Genomic DNA, 21,522 nt, shown 5'->3' with positions numbered 1-21,522 from the left:
AAGGGTTGAAAAGCAGAAAGTGAAAAAGTAAAAACAATATAGACTGCTCTTTCATAATGTTTAGCTATAAAACAGAGAAAGGTCATTAGAGCGAGTGAATAGGGAGAGAGGATTTGTTTATTTTGGAATGGAAGCAGTTACTCCAACCTTTGAGACAAGAGGTAAGAAAGTGTGTGTGAGCCACTTTTCATTCCCAATGTCTTTAGTTCCAACCAGATGCTTACATTTCTTTTCCATCAGGCTTCAGTTATTTCTTGTTGTTCCCAATATTGCCTTTCTCTTTTCTCTCACTGTTCTATGTGAAAATACCTGTTAATGACTATAGTCTTAGGAATCTAGAATGAAGAGTCACCTAGTAAATACAAGGTACCTGTTTTTCAGATGTGACTTTTTTTTTTTTTTTTTTTTTTTTGAGACAGAGTATGGCTCTGCTGCCCAGTCTGGAATGCAGTGGCACAATCTCGGCTCACCACAACCTCCGCCTCCCAGGTTCAAGCGATTCTCCTGCCTCAGACTCCTAAGTAGATGGGATTACAGGTATGCACCACCACACTTGGCTAATTTTTTGGATGAGACAGGGTTTCACTATGTTGGCCAGACTGGTCTCAAACTCCTGACTTCAAGTGATCCCCCGCACCTTGGTCTCCCAAAGCGCTGGGATTACAGGCATGAACCACTGCACCTGGCCTCAGATGTGACATATTATAGTTTTAAAAGCTATTAAGTCAGGCCGGGCGCGGTGGCTCAAGACTAATCCCAGCACTTTGGGAGGCCGAGGCGGGTGGATCACGAGGTCAAGAGATCGAGACCATCCTGGTCGACATGGTGAAACCCCGTCTCTACTAAAAATACAAAAAATTAGCTGGCCATGGTGGCGCGTGCCTGTAATCCCAGCTACTCAGGAGGCTGAGGCAGGAGAATTGCCTGAACCCAGGAGGTGGAGGTTGCGGTGAGCCGAGATCGCGCCATTGCACTCCAGCCTGGGTAACAAGAGCGAAACTCTGTCTCAAAAAAAAAAAAAAAAAAAAAGCTATCAAGTCTTAGCATTTCACATTGAAGATGGTGATGCACCATAAAAGTACACATCAAGGCTGAGTGAACATCAGCGATGAAAGAGACGTGGGTTAAAAAAAGAGAAAGAAGAAAGAAAGAGGTTTATTTAAAAAACGAAAAGAAGAAGAAAGAAAAAGAAAACGGAACAAGGTGGGGAGGAAAAAAGAAACAGAAATGAAAGAGAGTAACTCAGAATGTTGAAAAGAAAGGACCAAGTGCACATAAATGGATGTTAAGTTGAGCTATAGCTGACCCTCAATCCAAGTAGACAGTCCCTGCCACTGTCCAATTTCTTCCCAGGTGAAAGCAAAGTTTCCAATTCTGCCATTCTCAAGCATTCCACTGGCAATAAATTCAATACTCTGAGCCAGGCGTGGTGGCTTTCTCCTGTAATCTCAGCACTTTGGGAGGCCGAGGTGGGAGGACCACTTGAGCCCAGGGGTTCCAGCCTAGCCTAGGTAACATAGTGAGACCCTGACTCAACAAAAAATAGAAAAAATTGGCTGGTGTGATGTCATGTGCCTGTAGTCCCAGCTATTCAGGAGGCTAAGGTGGGAGGATTCTTAAGCCTGGAAGGTTGAGGCTACAGTGAGCTGTGATCATGACAATGCACACCAGCCTGGGTGACAGAGTAAGATGCTGTCTGAAAAAAGAAAGAAAAAAAACCCTTGATATTTCTCATTACACATATGAAAGGTGGATTTATTTATTTATGCATTCTTATTATTGTTTATTTATTTATTTATTTTTGAAAGGAGGTCTCACTGTGTTTCCCAGGCTGAACTTGAATTTCTGGGGTCAAGCAATCCTCCTGCCTCAGTCTCACAAACAGCTGGGACTATAGGCATATGCCACCATGCCTAGCTTTTTTTTTTTTTTTTAATTTTTTTTATAGAGATGGGGTTTCACTAGGTTGTCCAGGCTGATCTTGAATTTGTGGCCTCTTGCCTTGGCTTCCAAAAGTACCAGGATTACAGGCATGAGCAACTACCTGGCCAAAATATGAATTTAATGTCTTGCTTCCTCACTGATTTGAACTGGTTGGCATTCACACTCCTTACCCTCTTTAATAAACTGATGGTTATCTCAACTGGTACAATCTTTCCTTCTTTAATGTACTTTTCAATAAGTTCACCATACTGTGAATCTGGGTTCTTCCTTTCATCACGAAGCAGCTCTCCTGCAGAAAGGTGTGTGTAGCCATATTTCTGAAAGAAGCACACATAGGAAAAATATCAGAATTCATTCAACCCAGTGGTAGGACTATATATTTTTTACCTTTGTGTTAATTTCTATGTTCTATTTTTTTCTACAAAAAACAAGTTTTGCTTGTATATTAAATAATAAAAATTTAATAGATTTTACATAATCCATTTTGCTTAAGGGATATCTTTATTCTTCATAGATATAATGTTCATATATCTCGATATCATACCAAAATTTATCTAACTATTGAAGGCATTAACTAACATCAAAATATCTGCTTTCTTAAACTCTACATGTCCAAATTGAACTCATCACTATCTATACAAAACTCATTCTTCTGTTTTCTTCTCCTTCTCAGTCAACAGTACAAGTCCTACCACCTCCATGAAACCAGCTTTCTTGACCACTCTGGTAAGTGGTCACATTATCAAATAGTATCTTAGAATATTACTGTCTCTCCATCTAGATCAGTATCTTCCTTGCCATTTTTTGGAGACAGAGTCTCGCTCTGTTGCCCAGACTGGAATACAGTGGTGCGATCTCAGCTCACTGCAACCTCTGTCTACTGAGTTTAAGCAATTCTCCTGCCTCAACTTCCTGAGTAGCTGGAATTATAGGCATATACCACCACACCCAGCTAATTTTTATATTTTTAGTAAAGACGGGGTCTCACCATGTTGGCCAGGCTGGTCTTAAACTCCTGACCTCAAATGATCCACCTGCCTTGACTCCCAAAGTGCTAGGATTAGAGGCGTGAGCCACTGTGCCCAGCCCATTTCCTGCCTTTATATTTGCAATGAGTGGTCTCAACTGTAAATTGGGAACACAGATACCTCTAAGTTTGTGGTTATAATTAAATGAAATAATGTATATAAACTGACCACCATAAAGCCTGACACCTAACAGGGATAAAGGACATCAATTACCTCCTTTCCATCATAAAGGTACTTATATAATCTGGAAGCATATTTATGTCGTCGTGTGTGTGTGTGTGTGTGTGTGTGTGTGTGTGTGTGTGTATTCACTTTAATGGTTTTGAAATAAAATCCAACCAAGAGGGTTTAATCCCAGTGCTTTAGGAGACTGAGGCAGGAAGATCACTTGAAGCTAGAAGTTCAAGACCAGCCTGGGAAGCATAGCAAGATGCTGTCTCGACAAAACATTAGCTGGGTATGGTGATTCATGCCTGTAGTCCTAGCTACTCAGGGCTGATGCAAAAAGACTATCTTAGTCTGGGAATTTGAGGTTGCAGTAAGCTGTGATTGCGCCTCTGCCCTCCAGCCTGGGTAACAGAGTGAGACCTTGTCTCAAAAGATGAAAAAAAAAAAAGAAAAGCTTCTTCCACATCAACTGATAAGTTCCTTTTTATTAAATCAAAAGAACCACACAATCAATTTAAAAATGCTTTTACTCTCAAATATTAAGACACCAAGATAACTATACTTATTGCTCAGTTACAACAAACATCTCATCCCAAATTCTTAAGACTCCCTCAATGAAGTTTTCATTTTATATAGGTATACAATAAATATGTGATAAATTAAATGTTATCTTTAACTTCAATGTTAAGATTTGAGGCAGCCCACACTCTCAACCTCCTTTTTAGAGTGTTTCAATTGCACATTTCACAAAATCCAACTCTTTCAATTACTCATATTACAGTGAATTTTCTGTTTTTGAATTACAGAGGCAATATATATTCTTTGCTCCTTTTCTCATTCCCAAAATTGTTGGTTACATTTGTTCTTGCTTACTAAATAGTAAGTTAACAGTAAAGTAGTCAGCAAATGAAAAGAAAACTCTAGTTTTTTTGCTGACTAAAATTGGGAATAAAGTTTGATGAGAATAAACAAAACTCTAATATATCCATGTCTCTCTCAGTCATACAGGACCTTCCATTAGAAGAAATGACCAGGCTTGGTACAGTGGATCATTCCTGTAATCCTAGCACTTTGGGAGGCTGAGGCAGGAAGATGGCTTGAGCCCAGAAGTTCAAGACCAGCCTAGGCAATACAGACCTCATCTCTATTAAACTTCATTTTTTTAAAGAAAGAAAAGAAGAAAAAGAAATGATCAAAAGTATATGTTATTAAAGTTGTTTGTTTTTTTTTTTTTAACTCCCATTGGGCCAAGCACAGTGGCTCACGCCTGTAATCCCAGCACCTTGGGAGGCCGAGGCGGGCAGCTCATGAGGTCAGGAGTTCAAGACCAGCCTGGCCAATATGGTGAAACCCATCTCTACTAAAAATATAAAAATTAGCCGGCGTGGTGGCACTTGTAGTCCCAGCTACTCGGGAGGCTGAGGCAGAAGAATTGCTTGAACCCAGGAGGCAGAGGTTGCAGTGAGCCGAGATTGCACCACTATACTCCAGTCTGGGCGACAGAGCGAAACTGTCTCAAAAAAAAAACCAAAAACAAAAAACTCCCATCACTTACAAAAAATAGAATTAAGTACAAAATTGTTTAACTCTTTTTTTTTTTTTTGAGACGGAGTTTCGCTCTTGTTACCCAGGCTGGAGTGCAATGGCGCCATCTCGGCTCACCACAACCTCCGCCTCCTGGGCTCAGGCAATTCTCCTGCCTCAGCCTCCCGAGTAGCTGGGATTACAGGCACGTGCCACCATGCCCAGCTAATTTTTTGTATTTTTAGTAGAGACGGGGTTTCGCCATGTTGACCAGGATGGTCTCGATCTCTTGACCTCGTGATCCACCCGCCTCGGCCTCCCAAAGTGCTGGGATTACAGGCTTGAGCCACCGCGCCCGGCAATTGTTTAACTCTTTAAATTCATTTTCAAATTATTTCTACACCATTTATAAATGCCCACTCTAATCATTAAGTATACACAAACTTCTGAAAGTTGGATAAAGAAAGGACTTTATAAAAATGAAGTGTGACCTACTTTCCCACTTACTATATACACTTTTTGAAAAGCATTTTGCAACAACTGTCCACAAAATTTTATGGCAGCTTCATTTCCCACTGTTTATTTTGGCTCCTACTTGGAATTCTCTGCTTGCCGGATGCTCTACTCTGGTCTAGTGATTATAGCATATGGTAATATTGAATAAATGCAGAAACAAACAGTACTAAACAATGGCAAATGCTCAGTGAAACACCAACAATATACCGAGGGCTCTGTAATGCTCTCCTGTATGAACTTATACATTTAGAAGCCCAGTTAGCAATTCAGAAATTAGAACACACACAGTTTGTTTCTTGACATGGGAGAGCTCAATTTTGCAAGCTTTATATTTCATTAAAATGGGTGCTGGAGCCGGGCGCGGTGGCTCAAGCCTGTAATCCCAGCACTTTGGGAGGCTGAGGCGGGTGGATCACACGGTCAAGAGATCGAGACCATCCTGGTCAACATGGTGAAACCCCGTCTCTACTAAAAATACAAAAAAAAAAAAAAAAAAAAAAATGGGTGTTGGGTCTTATATAACTTTACACAATGGTTGATGCCTATAATCCCAACACTTGAGACTAGAAGTTTGAGACCAGCCTGGGCAACATAGGGAGACTCTATATGAGTAAGTTTTTTTTCTTCTTCATTTTGCAGTGTGTTTTTTTCCAGGTGCTGTTAAATCTATGAATTTTTTTTTTTTAATTAGCTGGATGTGTTAGTGTATGCCTGTGGTTCCAGCTACTCAGAAGGCTGAGGCGGGAGGATTGCCTGAGCCTGGGAGACCGAGGCTGCAGTGAGCCATGATCATAACACTGCACTCCAGCCCAGGCAGTAGAGTGAGACTGTATCTCAAAAGAATAAATAAATGAGAAACTCTTTGGAAATTGTAGATATATACAAAAGATATTTAAAAAAATAATTTAGCTGGCATGGTAGCTCCTGCCTATAATCCTAGTGCTTTGGGAGGCCACGTTGGAAGACCTGCTTGATGCCAGGAGTTCCAGACCAGTCTGGGAACACAGCAAGATCTTGTCTCTACAAAAAAAAAAATTTATTTTTTTGTTGTATTTTATTACTGATTGATTGAAAAGGGGTCTTGCTCTTTCACTAAGAGTGAAGTGCAGTAGCACAATCACCGTTCACTGCAACCTCAACCTCTCAGGTTCAAGCAATCCTCCCACCTCAGCCTCCTGAATTGCTGGGACTACAGGAATGTGCCACCACACCCGGCTAATTTTGTTAAATTTTTTATAGAGATGCAGTCTCACTATGTAGCCCAGAATGGTCTCAAACTCCTGGCCTCAAGCAATCCCCTCACTTCTGCCTCCCAAAGTGCTGGAATTACAGATATGAGCCACAGCACGTGGCCTCTACAAAAAATTTTTTTCGAAATTTAAATGATAACAATTATACCATTTGTCAAAAAGAAAATGCAACCTTACCTGCAAAGTCCAAGGAAACAAAGAATTCAAATGAATATAAAGATGTCAAACCTATTTACACGTGCCTCACTTTCTCATCCACATTCCATTTTTGTAGATTCTCTATTTACCAATTTTTTATACTATATTTTTCTGGATTTTGCTAATAATGCTTTCCTCTTACCACAGTTTCAGCAACAAAAAAGCAATTATCACTTATATATAAGTTATTATAGTATTTTAATAATGCTAGACTTTAAAGAGCATATTTTCAAAGTATTCTGCTGTCATTAAGCAGTCACTGAAGCCAGTTTTGAGCAAAGCAAGAATAGATATTTTCCAGCCTTAACCAAAACTTTTCCACATTCTCTGAAATTTCCTTGCAATTAAAACCCAGTGGGTAACTAACAACAGTCTTAAGAGCATTCAGAACCACTGCAACTTAACAAGTACTATAACTACAATAACTACAATTACAAGCTAGTATTCAACTAAAAATAGTTTTCTTTTCTTTTTTTGTTGTTCAGACAGTCTCATTCTGTCGCCCAGGCTGGAGTGCAGTGGCACCATCTCTGCTCATTGCAACCTCCACTTCCCAGGTTCAAGCAATTCTTGTGCCTTAGCCTCCCAAGTAGCTGGGATTACAGGTGTGCACCACCACACCTGGTTAATTTTTTTATTTTCAGTAGAGACAGGGTTTTACCATGTAGGCCAGGTTGGTCTTGAACTCCTAACCTCAGGTAATCTCCCCACCTTGGCCTCCCAAAGTGCTGGGATTACAAGCGTGAGCCACCGTGCCTGGCCTAAAAATAGTAATTTTCTTGTGACAAATGTATAAACTCAGTTCATTTAGAGTAACTGCTTAAAATTTTAACTTAAATTTCTCCTTTAAGAAGTTGAAAAACGAGCTGGGCATGGTGGCTCACGCCTGTAATCCCAGCACTTTGGGAGGCTGAGGCAGGCAGATCACCTGGGGTCAGGAGTTTGAGACCAGGCTGGCCAACATGGTGAAACCATCTCTAGTAAAAATACAAAAATTAGCCAGACGTGATGGCACACACCTGTAATCCCAGCTACTCAGGAGGTTGAGGCTGGAGAACATTTGAACCCAGGAAGTGAAGGTTGCAGTGAGCCAAGATCATGCCACTGCATAACAAAGTGAGACTCTGTCTCAAAAAAAAATAAAAAATAAAGAAGTTGAAAAATAACTCAATAACCTTTACGGATCATGCACTAAGATTTGGAGGGAGAAAAAAACACCATGTTCTCAACAAGTACAAAACGGCACTCTATTTTACTACAACTACGCAAATGCTGACAACTTTACCAGGTCAAATCTCAAACCATCTTGTTCAATTTCTCCCCTCTCCTCCTTTTTATTTATTTATTTTTAAGATAGGGTCTCACTCTGTCACCCAGGCTTGAGTATAGTGGCGTGATCCCAGATCATTATAACCTCTACCTCCTGGGCTTAAGTAATTCTCCCACCTCAGCCACCAGAGTAGCTGGGACTACAGGCACATGCCACTGCAGCCATTTAATTTTTTGTATTTTTTGTAGAGATGGGGTTTTGCCATGTTACCCAGGCTGGTCTCAAACTCCTGGGCTCAAGCAATCCACCTGCCTTAGCTGCTCAAAGTGCTGAGATTACAGGTATGAGCCATCCCAATAGTCCTAATTTATCTCATTTCTTAGTAACTGCCTTTCTGTCCTAAATTTAGAAGACAAGACAAAAAAACAAAAACAATATTTAGGGTACAAATGATGCACAATGGCAAGTCCTTGAAGGCAGGAAGAGATGGAGATGCCAGGCACTTCCTCCTGTTAATGTGGCAATTAGAAAGTGCCACTGAACTGCTACTGAGCTTCTCTTGCATTATACAGGGAACACAACAGAGATATTACATACAAATGCATTTTTTTTTTTTTTTTGAGACGGAGTTTCACTCTTGTTACCCAGGCTGGAGTGCAATGGTGCGATCTCGGCTCACCGCAACCTCCGCCTCCTGGGTTCAGGCAATTCTCCTGCCTCAGCCTCCTGAGTAGCTGGGATTACAGGCACACGCCACCATGCCCAGCTAATTTTTTGTATTTTTCGTAGAGACGGGGTTTCACCATGTTGACCAGGATGGTCTCGATCTCTTGACCTCGTGATCCACCCGCCTTGGCCTCCCAAAGTGCTGGGATTACAGGCTTGAAACACCGCGCCCGGCCTACAAATGTATTTTTAAAGCAACTGAAGTGAGTAAAAACTATTGGGTATGGACAGGTACAGTAGCTCACACCTGTAATTCTAGCACTTTGGGAAGCCAAGATGAGAGGACTGCTTGAGGCCAGGTGCTCAAGACCAGCATGAGCAACACAGTGAGACCCTGCTTCTACAAAAAAATAAAAACTTTTGCTGGGCATGGCTGTTGCAACTGTAGTCTCAGCTACTTAGGAGGCTGAGGCAGGAGGATCACTTGAGCCCAGGATGTGGTGAACTATGATCATGCCACTGCACTCCAGCCTGGTGGACAGAACAAGGCTCTGTCTCTTAAAAAACAAAACAAAACAAAACATACATAAGTTCATAAAATGTATAATATATAAATTACATTTCATATATTATATGTTATATAATTTATGTAACTTGTGATATATATTTAAAATTTATAATATATGTAATATATAATTTATGATATAAATATATATTAAAAATACATATATACAAATTGGCCAGGCACAGTGGCTCATGCCTGTAATCTCAGCACTTTGGGAGGCCAAGGCAGGCAGATCAAAAGGCCAAGAGATCGAGACCACCCAGGCCAACATGGTGAAACTCTGTCTCTACTAAAAATACAAAAATTAGCCAGGCACAGAGTGCGCATCTGTAATCCAAGCTACTCAGGAGGCTGAGGAAAGAGAATCACTTGAACCCAGGAGGCAGAGGTTGCAGTGAGCCAACATCGTGCCATTGCACTACAGCCTGGATGACGGAGCGAGAGTTCATCTCAAAAAAAAAAATTACATGAAGAAACTAAAAACACTTTAGTGTAGGACAAATAAAATCAGTATCATAAAAAGAAGACCAGGCGAGATGGCTTATGCCTGTAATCCCAGCACTTTAGGAGGTGAAGGCATGTCTATCACTTGAGGCCAGGAGTTTGAGATCAGTCTGGCCAAGATGGTGAAATCCTATCTCTACTAAAAACACAAAAAATAGCCTAGCTTAGTAGCACGCACCTTTAATCCTAGCTACTTAGGAGGCTGAGACACAAGAATTACTTGAGCCTAGGAGGTGGAAGTTGCTGTGGGCCTTGATTGTGCCACTGCACTGCAGTCTGGGTGACAGAGCAAGACCCCGTCTTAAATAAATAAATAAACAGAAGGCATTCTGTATCACTGGATAGAAATATTTATACTGTAAATAATTTAGTTTTCCACAAGTTAATTTATAAACATGGCAACTTCAAGCAAAATTTGATTGGGATTTGTTTTTTTCTTTCCTTTTTTTTTTTTTTTTTTTTTTTTGAGACGGAATTTCGCTCTTGTTACCCAGGCTGGAGTGCAATGGCGCAATCTCGGCTCACTGCAACCTCCGCCTCCTGGGTTCAGGCAATTCTCCTGTCTCAGCCTCCTGAGTAGCTGGGATTACAGGCACGTGCCACCATGCCCAGCTAATTTTTTGTATTTTTAGTAGAGACGGGATTTCACCATGTTGACCAGGATGGTCTCCATCTCTTGACCTCGTGATCCACCCGCCTCGGCCTCCCAAAGTGCTGAGATTACAGGCTTGAGCCACCGCGCCTGGCCTTTTCTTTTGTTTTAAATGAAATTTGGTAAGTTGATTCTCAAATTTAAAGAGTAAATGTGAGTGAATGGCCAAAACTAAAACAATATTAACAACTACAAATGAAGACTTGCCCTACCAGGTGACATAAGATTTTATAAAACTACAGCAAGTAAAACAGGGTGGTACTGGTATAAAAATAGACAAATACAACAAAGAAATGCAACAGAGTCCAGAAATAGACCCAAGTATAAATAAGAATTCAATAAACCAAAAATACAAAAAAGAAAAAAAAAATCAACAAGTAATAAAGTTAGTACCTAAAATTGGTAGAGAAAAAGGAACTATTTAATAAATGACACTTGTGCAACTGGCTATCCATCTGAGAAAAAATAAAATTAGATCTCTGCATTACACTAAAACGAAACTAAATCCCAGGTGAATTAAAGTTCTAAAACACAAAACAAATAAAAACCCTATGATAGTACTAGAGGAAAATAAACTAAGATAGGAAAAGGCATCTTGCTTGGCACTAAACAAGAACCAAAACAGCTAGGATTTATGTTTGAGCACATAAATAATAAAACTTTTGAACAAAGAAGGGCATCATAAGTATAATCAGATGATAAGCTACAGCCTGGAGGGAAACACTTTCACTATACAAAGGTGATGGATACTATATACTGCATATAAAGAGATTCTGGCCGGGCACAGTAGTTCACGCCTGTAATCCCAGCACTTTGGGAGGCTGAGGTGGGTGGATCACCTGAGGTCACGAGTTTGAGACCAGCCTGGCCAACATGGTGAAACCACATCTCTACTAAAAATACAAAAATCAGCCAGAAGTGGTGGTGTATTGCCTGTAGTCCCAGCTACTTGGGAGGCTGAGGCATGAGAATCTATTGAACCCAGAAGGCGGAGGTTGCAGTGAGCTGAGATTGCGCCACTGCCCTCCATCCTGGGTGACAGAGCAAGACTCCATCTCAAAAAAAGATCCTACTAATAAAGAAAATAAAAATAACAATACAAAAATGGGCAAAGGGTAAGAACAACACACACACACACACACACACACACACACACACACGCACACAAAGAGAGACTTCACCTCGCTGGTAATTACAAAAATGCAAATTAAGACAATGTGATTCCAGGGCTCGGCATGGTGGCTCATGCCTGTAATCCCAACCAGCACTCTGGGAGGCCAATGAGGGCAGCTCACAAGGTCAGGAGTTTGAGACCAGTATGGTGAAACCCCATCTCTACTAAAAAAATACAAAAAAATTAGCCAGGTGTGGTGGCACACGCCTGTAGTCCCAGCTACACAGGAGGCTGAGGCAGGAGAACTGCTTGAACCCAGGAGGCGTAGGTTGCAATGAGCCAAGTTTCCACCACTGCACTCCAGCCTGGGCGACAGAGCAAGACTCAGTCTCAAAAAAAAAAAAAAAAAAAGCCAACATAAAAAAAAAAAAAAAAAAAAATGTGATTCCATTTTCCACTGGATTAAAAGAAAAAATTTTATAAATTAATGTTCATAAAATTAATATAAAATAAAATTCTATATTCAGCAATGGTAATAATACAGGGAAACCAGTATTTTCATACTCTATAGAAGTATAAACCAGTTCAGTCTTTAAGAGGGCAATTTATTTATTTATTTTTTTTTTGAGATGTAGTCCCACTCTGTTGCCCAGGCTGCAGTGCCATGGCACAATCTTGGCTATGATCTATATGTTCCAATACTGAAAGCTCTCCAAGATATACTGTTAAGCCAAAAAAAAAAAGGAAGTCACAAAACAATAAGCAACATGTATGTGCATACACATGTACATTATATCTGAGTATAAATACATCCAGAAAGGACCAGGAAAGGCACACAGGCAAAAACCTGATGAGTGATTACATAAGGAGAGTAGGATGAGATTAAAGAGAACTTTTACTTTTTACTTGTGTACTTTCAAAATTGTGTGAAATTTTTTATAATATACACATATATGCATAGACTTTTAAAATTTTAGTTTTAAAAAACATGGCACTATCCATACATCTTTATTTATTGAGGCAGGGTCTTGCTCTGCTGTCCAGGCTGGAATGCAGTGGCATAATCACAGCTCACTGCAGCCTTGACCTCCTGGGTCCCAGCAATCCTCCCACCTTAGCCTCCCAAGTAGCTGGGACTACGGGCATGCCATCATGCCTGGCTAATTTTTAACTTTACTTTTTGTAGAGATGGGGTTCACTACGTTATCCAGGCTGGTCTCAAGCTCTAGGCTCAAGCAATCCTTCCACCTAGCCTCCCAAAGTGCTGAGATTGCAGGCCTGAGCCACCATGCCCAACCCATACATCTTTAAAAGGTAAATATCCAGCCAGGCTCAGTGGCTCATATCTGTAATCTTAGCACTTTAGGAGGCTGAGGCGGGTGGATCACTTGAGGTCAGGAATTCAACAACAGCCTGGACAACATAGTGAAACCCCGTCTCTACAAAAATACAAAAATTAGCCAGGCATGGTGTCAGGTGCCCGTAATCCCAGCTACTCAGGAGGCTAAAGGCAGGAAAATCGCCTGAGCCTAGGAGGCCAAGATTGAAGTGAGCTGAGATCACACCACCACACTCCAGCCTGAGTAACAGAGTAAGACTCCATCTCCAAAAAAAGGGTAAATATCACAAGGCAAGATTGATTTAAATGTGTTATTAATATCAAATCCTAAGAGCACAGCAAAATTAAATTCCCAGTCATCTCACATTAAGGATAAGAATCCCAATATAAAAACCACCATATAATATTAAGAAAAAAGGAAAACAGTACCTACACAATCATAAACTTATTTAAATTTCTTTAGTAGAGACAGGATTTCACTGTCGCGGTGGCACGTGCCTTTAGTCCCAGCTATTCGGGAGGCTGAGGCAGGAGAATCACTCGAACCCGGGAGGCAGAGTTTGCAGTGAGCCGAGATGGCGACACTGCACTCCAGTCTGGACAACAGAGAGACGCTCCATCTCAAAAAAACAAAACATTTAAAACTAAATCATGATAGAGAATAGCAGCTCTGGAGACATATTGGGGAACTGCTCTAAATCCAAAACTCAATTCAAATGTTTAGATAAAATTTTTTCTGGAAAGTGATCCACTCCTTAAACAAAGGAGAAACAAATGTATAATACAGTAACACAGAAACACACTGCATGGGCAGGAAGTGAAGAGTTACAGAAGGTGACAGAAAACAGTCCAGTTCTGTAGCCTAGAAACAGATGGAAATTTAGAGACATACTCAGTTGAGAGGATCCATTAAGGTACAGCAGCAAAAGTTTAAAAGGAAACATATTTCAATGAAGCTCTACTCCAGACATTAAAGTTCAAAATTATAAGCAAGATATTCTGGAAATTCCACTTCTATGATATAGACAATATAAGCATACTACTCTTAGTCTCCAAAATAACCCGCTGGAGCACTTTCAGAACTTTATTGTGCCAAGCAACCTCTCTTAATTGACTTTTTAGAAAACAGTCATGGCTTAGGTAACAAAGAATCACTTTCATTGTTAGTCCAATAGCCTGTGCTAACAAAAGTGTGAGAAAAATCATCATTTGGCTTTAAAAAGTAGTAATTTAAAAAAATTTTAGTATAAAATTTATCTTTGTAAGTACATTTTGCTCAATCTAAAATTAAAGTCAGCTTAGTGATATACATTTTAAAACAATATCGCAATCAAATCACAGCCCAGCAAGGGATTTAATGGTGACATAAATAACTGTACCCATTTCTATAATGTAGTGCAGACTACATGGGCCTCTTGGTTCTTAATTAGAGCCTAACTTCATCAAGGAAAATGACCTAAGAAGTGGTAATCTTATGGAAAAATTTTCCATATTTTCTTTCCTGTCACCACTACACAATAGAAAAAGCACTGAAAACCATTTACAAAATAGGGAACTTTTTGCTTAATGGGCATCCCACTAATCTGATTTAATTAACCCCCCCATCCCTCCCCACCTTACTTTCCGTTTACCACTACCCCCTCTCTTTTCCAATTCCAACTCATGGCATAACATAGACACCAGTTACATCTTTTTTTGTAGTTTTGGACTAACTTATCAGCCCTTTTAATCTCTTCACTAAAGGCAACAGAAAGCATACTGTTTGTTCTATTGCACAAGATGTAAGATCTTAAAATTTAAAACATTTTACTTTAAAGGACCTACCAAGAAAATAAAAGACAACCCACAGAATGGGAGAAACTATTTACAAATTATATATCTGGATAAGGAACTTATCTTTAAAATACATAAACCCTTACAGCTCGATAATAAGATACATAACCCAATTAAAAATAAGCAAACACAATTTTTAATTTTAATTTTATTATTTATTTATTTATTTATTTATTTTTGCGATGGAGTCTGGCTCCCATTGTGCAGGCTGGTGTTTAGTGGTGCAATCTCGGCTCACTGCAACCTCCACTTGCCGGGTTCAAGCAATTCTCCTTCCTCAGCCTCCCAAGTAGCTGGGATTACACGTGCTTGCCATCACACCCGGCTAATTTTTGTATTTTTAGTAAAGACAGGGTTTCTCCATGTTGGCCAGGCTGGTCTTGAACTCCAGGTGATCTGCCCTCCTTGACCTCCCAAAGTACTAGAATTTCAGGTATGAGCCACTGTGCCCGGACATTTATTTATTTTTTTGAGATGAAGCCTCACTCTGCTGCCCAGGCTGGAGTGCAGTGGCGGGATATCGGCTAACTGAAACCTCTGTCTCTGGGGTTCAAGCAATTCTCCTGCCTCAGCCTCCCTAGTAGCTAGGATTACAGGTGTGCGCCACCATGCCCTGCTGATTTTGTCATATTTCAAGTAGAGACAGGGTTTCACCATGTTGGCCAGACTGGTCTCCAACTCCTGATCTCAAATGATCTGCCCACCTTGTCCTCCCAAAGTGCTGGGATTATAGGCGTGAGCCACCATGCCCGGCCAAAGATAATTTTTTAAGTGCACTATTCTATAAAAAAAAAAAAAAAAAAAAAAACAAAAAAAAAAAAGCCCTTCACACCTATTAGAATTGCTATAATTTAAAAAACAACAACAACAACAAAAAAAAACAACCATTAGAGAAGATGTGAAGAAACTGGAACCTTTGTACCCTGCTAGTGGGTATGTAAAATGGTACAGCTCCTGTGGAAAATAGTTCAATGGTTCCTTAACAAGTGAAATACAGTGTGACTCAGCAATTTCATTTCTATGTATATACCCCAAAGAAATGAAAAGAGACTCAAACAGATACTTGTACACCAATGTTCACTGCAGCATTATTCACAGTAACTAAAGGTGAAAACAACCTAAGTGCCCATCAACGGATGAATGGATAGCACAATATGCTGCACACAAATAATGGAACATTATTCAGTCATAAAAAGGAAGTTCTGATACATGCTAACATGAAGGAACCTTAAAAACATTATGTTCTAGCTGGGCGTGGTGGCGCGTGCCTGTAATCCCAGCTACTTAGGAGGCTGAGGCAGGAGAATTGCCTGAGCCCAGGAGGCGGAGGTTGCAGTGAGCCGAGATCGCGCCATTGCACTCCAGCCTGGGTAACAAGAGCGAAACTCCGTCTCAAAAAAAAAAAAAAAACCATTATGTTAAGCAAAACATGCCAGATACAAAATGACAAAAATCACATGATTCTACTCATATGAGGTACCTAAAATAGGCAAACTCATAGAGACAGAAAGTAGATTATAAGTTACCAGGAGCTCCTGGCGCAGTGGCTCAAGCCTGTAATCCCAGCACTTTGGGAGGCCGAGGCGGGTGGATCACGAGGTCAAGAGATCAAGACTATCCTGTTTAACATGGTGAAACCCCATCTCTACTAAAAATACAAAAAATTAGCTGGCCATGGTGGCGTGTGCCTGTAATCCCAGCTACTCAGGAGGCTGAGGCAGGAGAATTGCCTGAACCCAGGAGGCGGAGGTTGCAGTGAGCCAAGATCGTGCCATTGCTCTCCAGCCTGGGTAACAAGAGCGAAACTCCATCTCAAAAAAAGAAAGAAAAAAAAAAGAAGTTACCAGGAGCTAGGCAAAGGGGGATCTGTATTATTTTCCAATTTTTCTATAATGTCTGCACACTACTTGAAATAAGAGTAACCAAAATAGCTGGGCACAGTGGCTCACACCTGTAATCTCAGCACTTTGAGAGGCTAAGGTGGACAGATCACTTGAGCCCAGGAGTTCAAGACCAGCCTAGGCAACATGGTGAAATCCCATCTCTACCAAAACAATCCCCCTCTCTACTAAAAATATAAAAAATTAGCTGGGTGTGGTAGTATGTGCCTGTAATACCAGCTACTCAGGAGGCTAAAGCAGGAGAATCACTTGAACCAGGAGGTGGAGGTTGCAGTGAGCCAAGATCACACCATTGCACTCCAGCCTGGACAACAGAGCCAGACTCCAGGTCTTTTTTTTTTTTTTTTTTGAGACCGAGTCTTGCTCTGTCTCCCAGGCTGGAGTGCAATGACACAATCTTGGCTCACTGCAACCTCCACCTCCCAGGTTCAAGCAATTCTCCTGCCTCAGCCTCCCGGGGTTTCACCATGTTGGCCAGGCTGGTCTCGAACTCCTGACCTCAGGTGATTCATCCACCTCGGCCTCCCAAAGTGCTGGGATTACAGGTGTGAGCCACGGTCCCCGGCCAACTCTATCTCAAAAATAATAATGAATGTTTTAAATGGGTAACAAAAAATACATATACATGCACATCTTTAACAATGGGATAGTTAAGATATAAATATATACACAGGCCGGGCACAGTGGCTCACGCCTGCAATCCCAGCACTTTGGGAGGCTGAGGCAGGTGGATCACAAGGTCAAGAGATTGAGACCATCCTGGCCAACATGGTGAAACCCAGTCTCTAAAAATAAATAAATATATATATATATATATATACACACAGTGTTAACGATATTTATCTGATCATTAGGTCATTAACTCCACTTGACATCTATTTGACCTATTTGAATATGCGTTTATACCATAAACGTTTCCTTTTTTTTTTTTTTTTCAAAGACTGGGTTTCACCATGTTGGTCAGGCTGGTCTTGAACTCCCGACCTCAGGTGATCCGCCTGCCTTGGCCTCCAAAGTGCTTGGATTACAGGCGTGAGCCACCATGCCTGGCCCACTTCTCCTTAAATCTAATATCCTTTTTCAAATTTTTAAATCAAAATTAATTCCAAACACATTCACTAAGTATAAACATCTTTCATATTCAATAGACTCTAAAATGCCATAAAGATTTTTTAAATCTATTAACTGATTCGTGTGGGTAATTATTTTCTTATGCTGTAGTAAACATGAGAATACCATGCTCCCCATAACCGCTTTTATCTAAATTACCCCTTAATCTCTCTTTTCCTGTAGATCTTTTCTAAAATAATAAAAATTACCATTTACACACTGAGTGCTATGTACTGTGTTAAACACTGTATAAGCATTACCTCCTTATAACAACCCAGTGAAGTTGGCATTATTGCTTTACAAATGAAGATCAGAAAAGCAACACAGCCATAGCTGGTAGACTGAGATAAGAAAGTTAACCCTAACAGCGCATTTCTGGGCCAGGTACAGTGGCTCATGCCCGTAATCCCAACACTTTGGGAGGTCAAGGAGAGTGGATCACCTCAGGTCAGGAGTTTGAGAACAGCCTGGCCAATATGGTGAAGCCCCATCCCTACTAAAAATACAAAAACTAGCCCAGTGTGGTGGTGCATGCCTGTAGTCCCAGCTACTAGGGAGGCTGAGGTGGAAGGATCACTTGAACCCAGGAGTTGGAGGTTACAGTGAGCCAAGATTAGGCCACTGCACTCCAGACCCTGCCTCAAAAAAACAAAAAAAAGACAGTTGGCCCTAATAGCACATTACTTAAATATTTTTAATTAAAAATGCATATATGCGCCGGGCGCGGTGGCTCAAGCCTGTAATCCCAGCACTTTGGGAGGCCGAGGCGGGTGGATCACAAGGTCAAGAGATCGAGACCATCTTGGTCAACATGGTGAAACCCCGTCTCTACTAAAAATACAAAAAATTGGGCCGGGCGTGGTGGCTCAAGCCTATAATCCCAGCACTTTGGGAGGCTGAGGCGGGTGGATCATGAGGTCAAGAGATCGAGACCATCCTGGTCAACATGGTGAAACCCCGTCTCTACTAAAAATACAAAAAAAAAGTAGCTGGGCATGGTGGCACATGCCTGTAATCCCAGCTACTCAGGAGGCTGAGGCAGGAGAATTGCCTGAACCCAGGAGGCGGAGGTTGCGGTGAGCCGAGATTGTGCCATTGCACTCCAGCCTGGGTAACAAGAGCGAAACTCTGTCTCAAAAAAAAAAAAAAATACAAAAAAAATACAAAAAATTGGCTGGGCATGGTGGCGCATGCCTGTAATCCCAGCTACTCAGGAGGCTGAGGCAAGAGAATTGCCTGAACTGAGGAGGCAGAGGTTGCAGTGAGCCGAGATTGTGCCATTGCACTCCAGCCTGGGTAACAGGAGTGAAACTCTGTCTCAAAAAAAAAAAAAAAAAAAATGCATATATGCAACTGTTACATTTCGAAAAGCTTTCCTTTTCTCAACTGTATAGGTGCAATGTTACCACTGAGAAATTCTAGATGAACATGAAATAAAGGAATTTACTAAAGACAATTCCAGCTGGGCGCGGTGGCTCAAGCCTGTAATCCCAGCACTTTGGGAGGCCGAGGCGGGTGGATCACGAGGTCGAGAGATCGAGACCATCCTGGTCAACATGGTGAAACCCCGTCTCTACTAAAAATACAAAAAACTAGCTGGGCGTGGTGGCGCGTGCCTGTAATCCCAGCTACTTAGGAGGCTGAGGCAGGAGAATTGCCTGAGCCCGGGAGGCAGAGGTTGCGGTGAGCCGAGATCGCGCCATTGCACTCCAGCCTGGGCAACAAGAGCGAAACTCCGTCTCAAAAAAAAAAAAAAAAAAAAAAAAAAGACAATTCCTTGGTGCTCCAACTCATAAACCACAGAATAGCAGAGAAGGCATGCATATTCATAGTAATTGGATATTTTGCCTTTTGGGTATAACTATATTGGATTATATGCTATCTAGCACTGAAGTTTTGAGGTACAGATCTGTTTTGGTGCTGGCAAGACTATCTACTCCATACTCCTCATTTTACAAAAGGGGAAATTGAGATAAGCTGACTTTCCAGTTATTGGAAAGAAATCTGGCACTTGAACCCAGGTCTCCTCACTCTCAGTAACTGTATTATTCTACAAAAGGGCTTTGAGGTTAATTCCTAGGTGACACACATGGAGATGCAGTCTTTTGCCTTCAAGCTACCATGGCCAGTGAATAACAGAATCTACTGGTGGAAGTTAAAGAAGAGACTCAAAGTTGATCATTTTGTTATATCCTGGCTTGGAGATGAGATCAGAAACTTTATCCACACACAGAAGGCCAGGCATATTTGACCCACCTTGATTCAGTCAATTCTGACCATCCTTCTTGCTTCCTTTGCTTCCTCCTTGCCTTTCTCCACTTCTGAAACATTACCATTTTCACCTTTCACTTCCCTTCCCCATTAAATGATATGTAGCAAGGAAAAACTCTCACTACTGGAAAATCTAAATTAACCATTAAGTCAATTCGCATTTACACAATCAAAATATGTGTGCTGTTTCAATACTCTTACTAGGCACTGGGAGAAATGAAATTCATGTTATTACCTATTTAAATCATATATAATTATAAAGGTAAAGTTTGTAGGTTAAATTAAACATGTAACATTTTTCAATACCAATCAATGACCAACACATTCTGGAAGCTCCAAACAGAAAGTAGGTATGGAAACAGACTTTTGTGTAGCCCCAGATTAGGCATATTCAATTGCTTGTTGATATAGGATACATTCCAATGGGAATGAAACCAACTTATGGGTCTTCTGGAGAAGACTGATGGAAACCAGGCATGGAACATGTTTCACGGGACCCAGTCCCTCAAAGTGAAGGCCTCTGAGAATAGTAAGTAACAACTGGTGCTTTTTCCTTTACCAAAGTGATGGTTTGTTAACTTTATGCACCAGGCAGCATAAAACTGTCAGCAAACAGTATGTCTGTCACACCTGTTCCCTATTAAAGTTCTAAATGCTCTTATCACATGTTTAGTCTATAAAAATGTTCTTCTTTTGTCAGATTAAAGCAACTACAATGTAAGAGCAAGCACATTTCATATGGCAATTGGGCTAAAAGTATTAGCTTTAAGGTGGTAAGAATCAGGCTGGGTGTGGTGGCTCATGCCTGTAATCCCAGCACTTTGGGAGGCTGAGGCGGGTGGATCACCTGAGATCAGGAGTTCAAGACCAGCCTGACCAACATGGAGAAATCCCGTCTCTATTGAAAATACAAAAAAATTAGCTAGGCATGGTGGGGGGTGCCTGTAATCTCAGGTGCTCAGGACACTGAGGCAGGAGAATTGCTTGAATCTGGGAGGTGGAGGTTGCAGTCAGCTGTGATCGCGCCATTGCACTCCGGCCTGGGCAACAAGAGCGAAACTCCATCTCAAAAAAAGAAAAAGTAGTAAGAATCCGTGTGACTAGGCCAATATGACACAAACAATAAGACATCAAAACATCTATGCTGTTTCTGTACTCTCAATAGAGTCCCCACCCTTTCTCTCTCTTACCTGGATAAAAAGTCCCACTGCTAGATCGATTTCTTTTATCCTCTGGATTTCAATTCAGAAAGTTACCGTTAAAATACTATAATCCTGTGCAACTTTTGGAAGTCTTCAGTGATTACAATCCTCTCGCATTAGCATCTAAACTGGAATGTAATACAGTAAATTCACAATAGTGCCCTGGGTTTAATTTTTCAAAGGAAACACAGCAATAGTCAATGTTATACTATGTGAACTACCATCACCAGCTCAAGATAGCTAATTTTCTTTTTTTTTCTTTTGAGATGGAGTCTTACTCTGTTGCCAGGCTGGTGTACACTGGCGTGATCTCGGCTCATCACAACCTCCGACTCCCTGGTTCAAGCAATTCTCCTGCCTCAGTCTCCCGAGTAGCTGGGATTACAGGCATGCGCCATGGGGTTTCACTATGTTGGCCAGGATGGTCTCAATCTCCTGACCTCGTTATCTGCCCATCCTGGCCTCCC

At 41.1% G+C, this 21,522-nt stretch overlaps 1 protein-coding gene and 1 long non-coding RNA gene across 2 annotated transcripts in view; both read right to left on the bottom strand.

The window, feature by feature from the left end:
- CMPK1 (cytidine/uridine monophosphate kinase 1) overlaps window positions 1-21,522 on the bottom strand; it is a 41,037-nt gene that overhangs the window by 8,753 nt on the left and 10,762 nt on the right. The window contains exon 2 of the mRNA XM_003921586.4: window positions 2,115-2,261. Coding sequence (XP_003921635.1) covers window positions 2,115-2,261 — 147 coding nt within the window. The remainder of the gene's footprint in view (window positions 1-2,114; window positions 2,262-21,522) is intronic.
- Window positions 10,059-21,170, bottom strand: LOC141580246 (uncharacterized). Its single transcript, XR_012512400.1, has 2 exons — window positions 21,044-21,170; window positions 10,059-13,358 (listed from the first exon to the last, which is right to left on the bottom strand). It is a non-coding gene; the product is annotated as an uncharacterized LOC141580246 (long non-coding RNA).

Source organism: Saimiri boliviensis, chromosome 11 (genome assembly GCF_048565385.1).
Source record: "Saimiri boliviensis isolate mSaiBol1 chromosome 11, mSaiBol1.pri, whole genome shotgun sequence".
NCBI classification, from domain to species: domain Eukaryota; kingdom Metazoa; phylum Chordata; class Mammalia; order Primates; family Cebidae; genus Saimiri; species Saimiri boliviensis.
The sequence above is the reverse complement of the archived record's forward strand: the minus strand, read 5'-3'. Positions and strand labels throughout refer to the sequence as shown.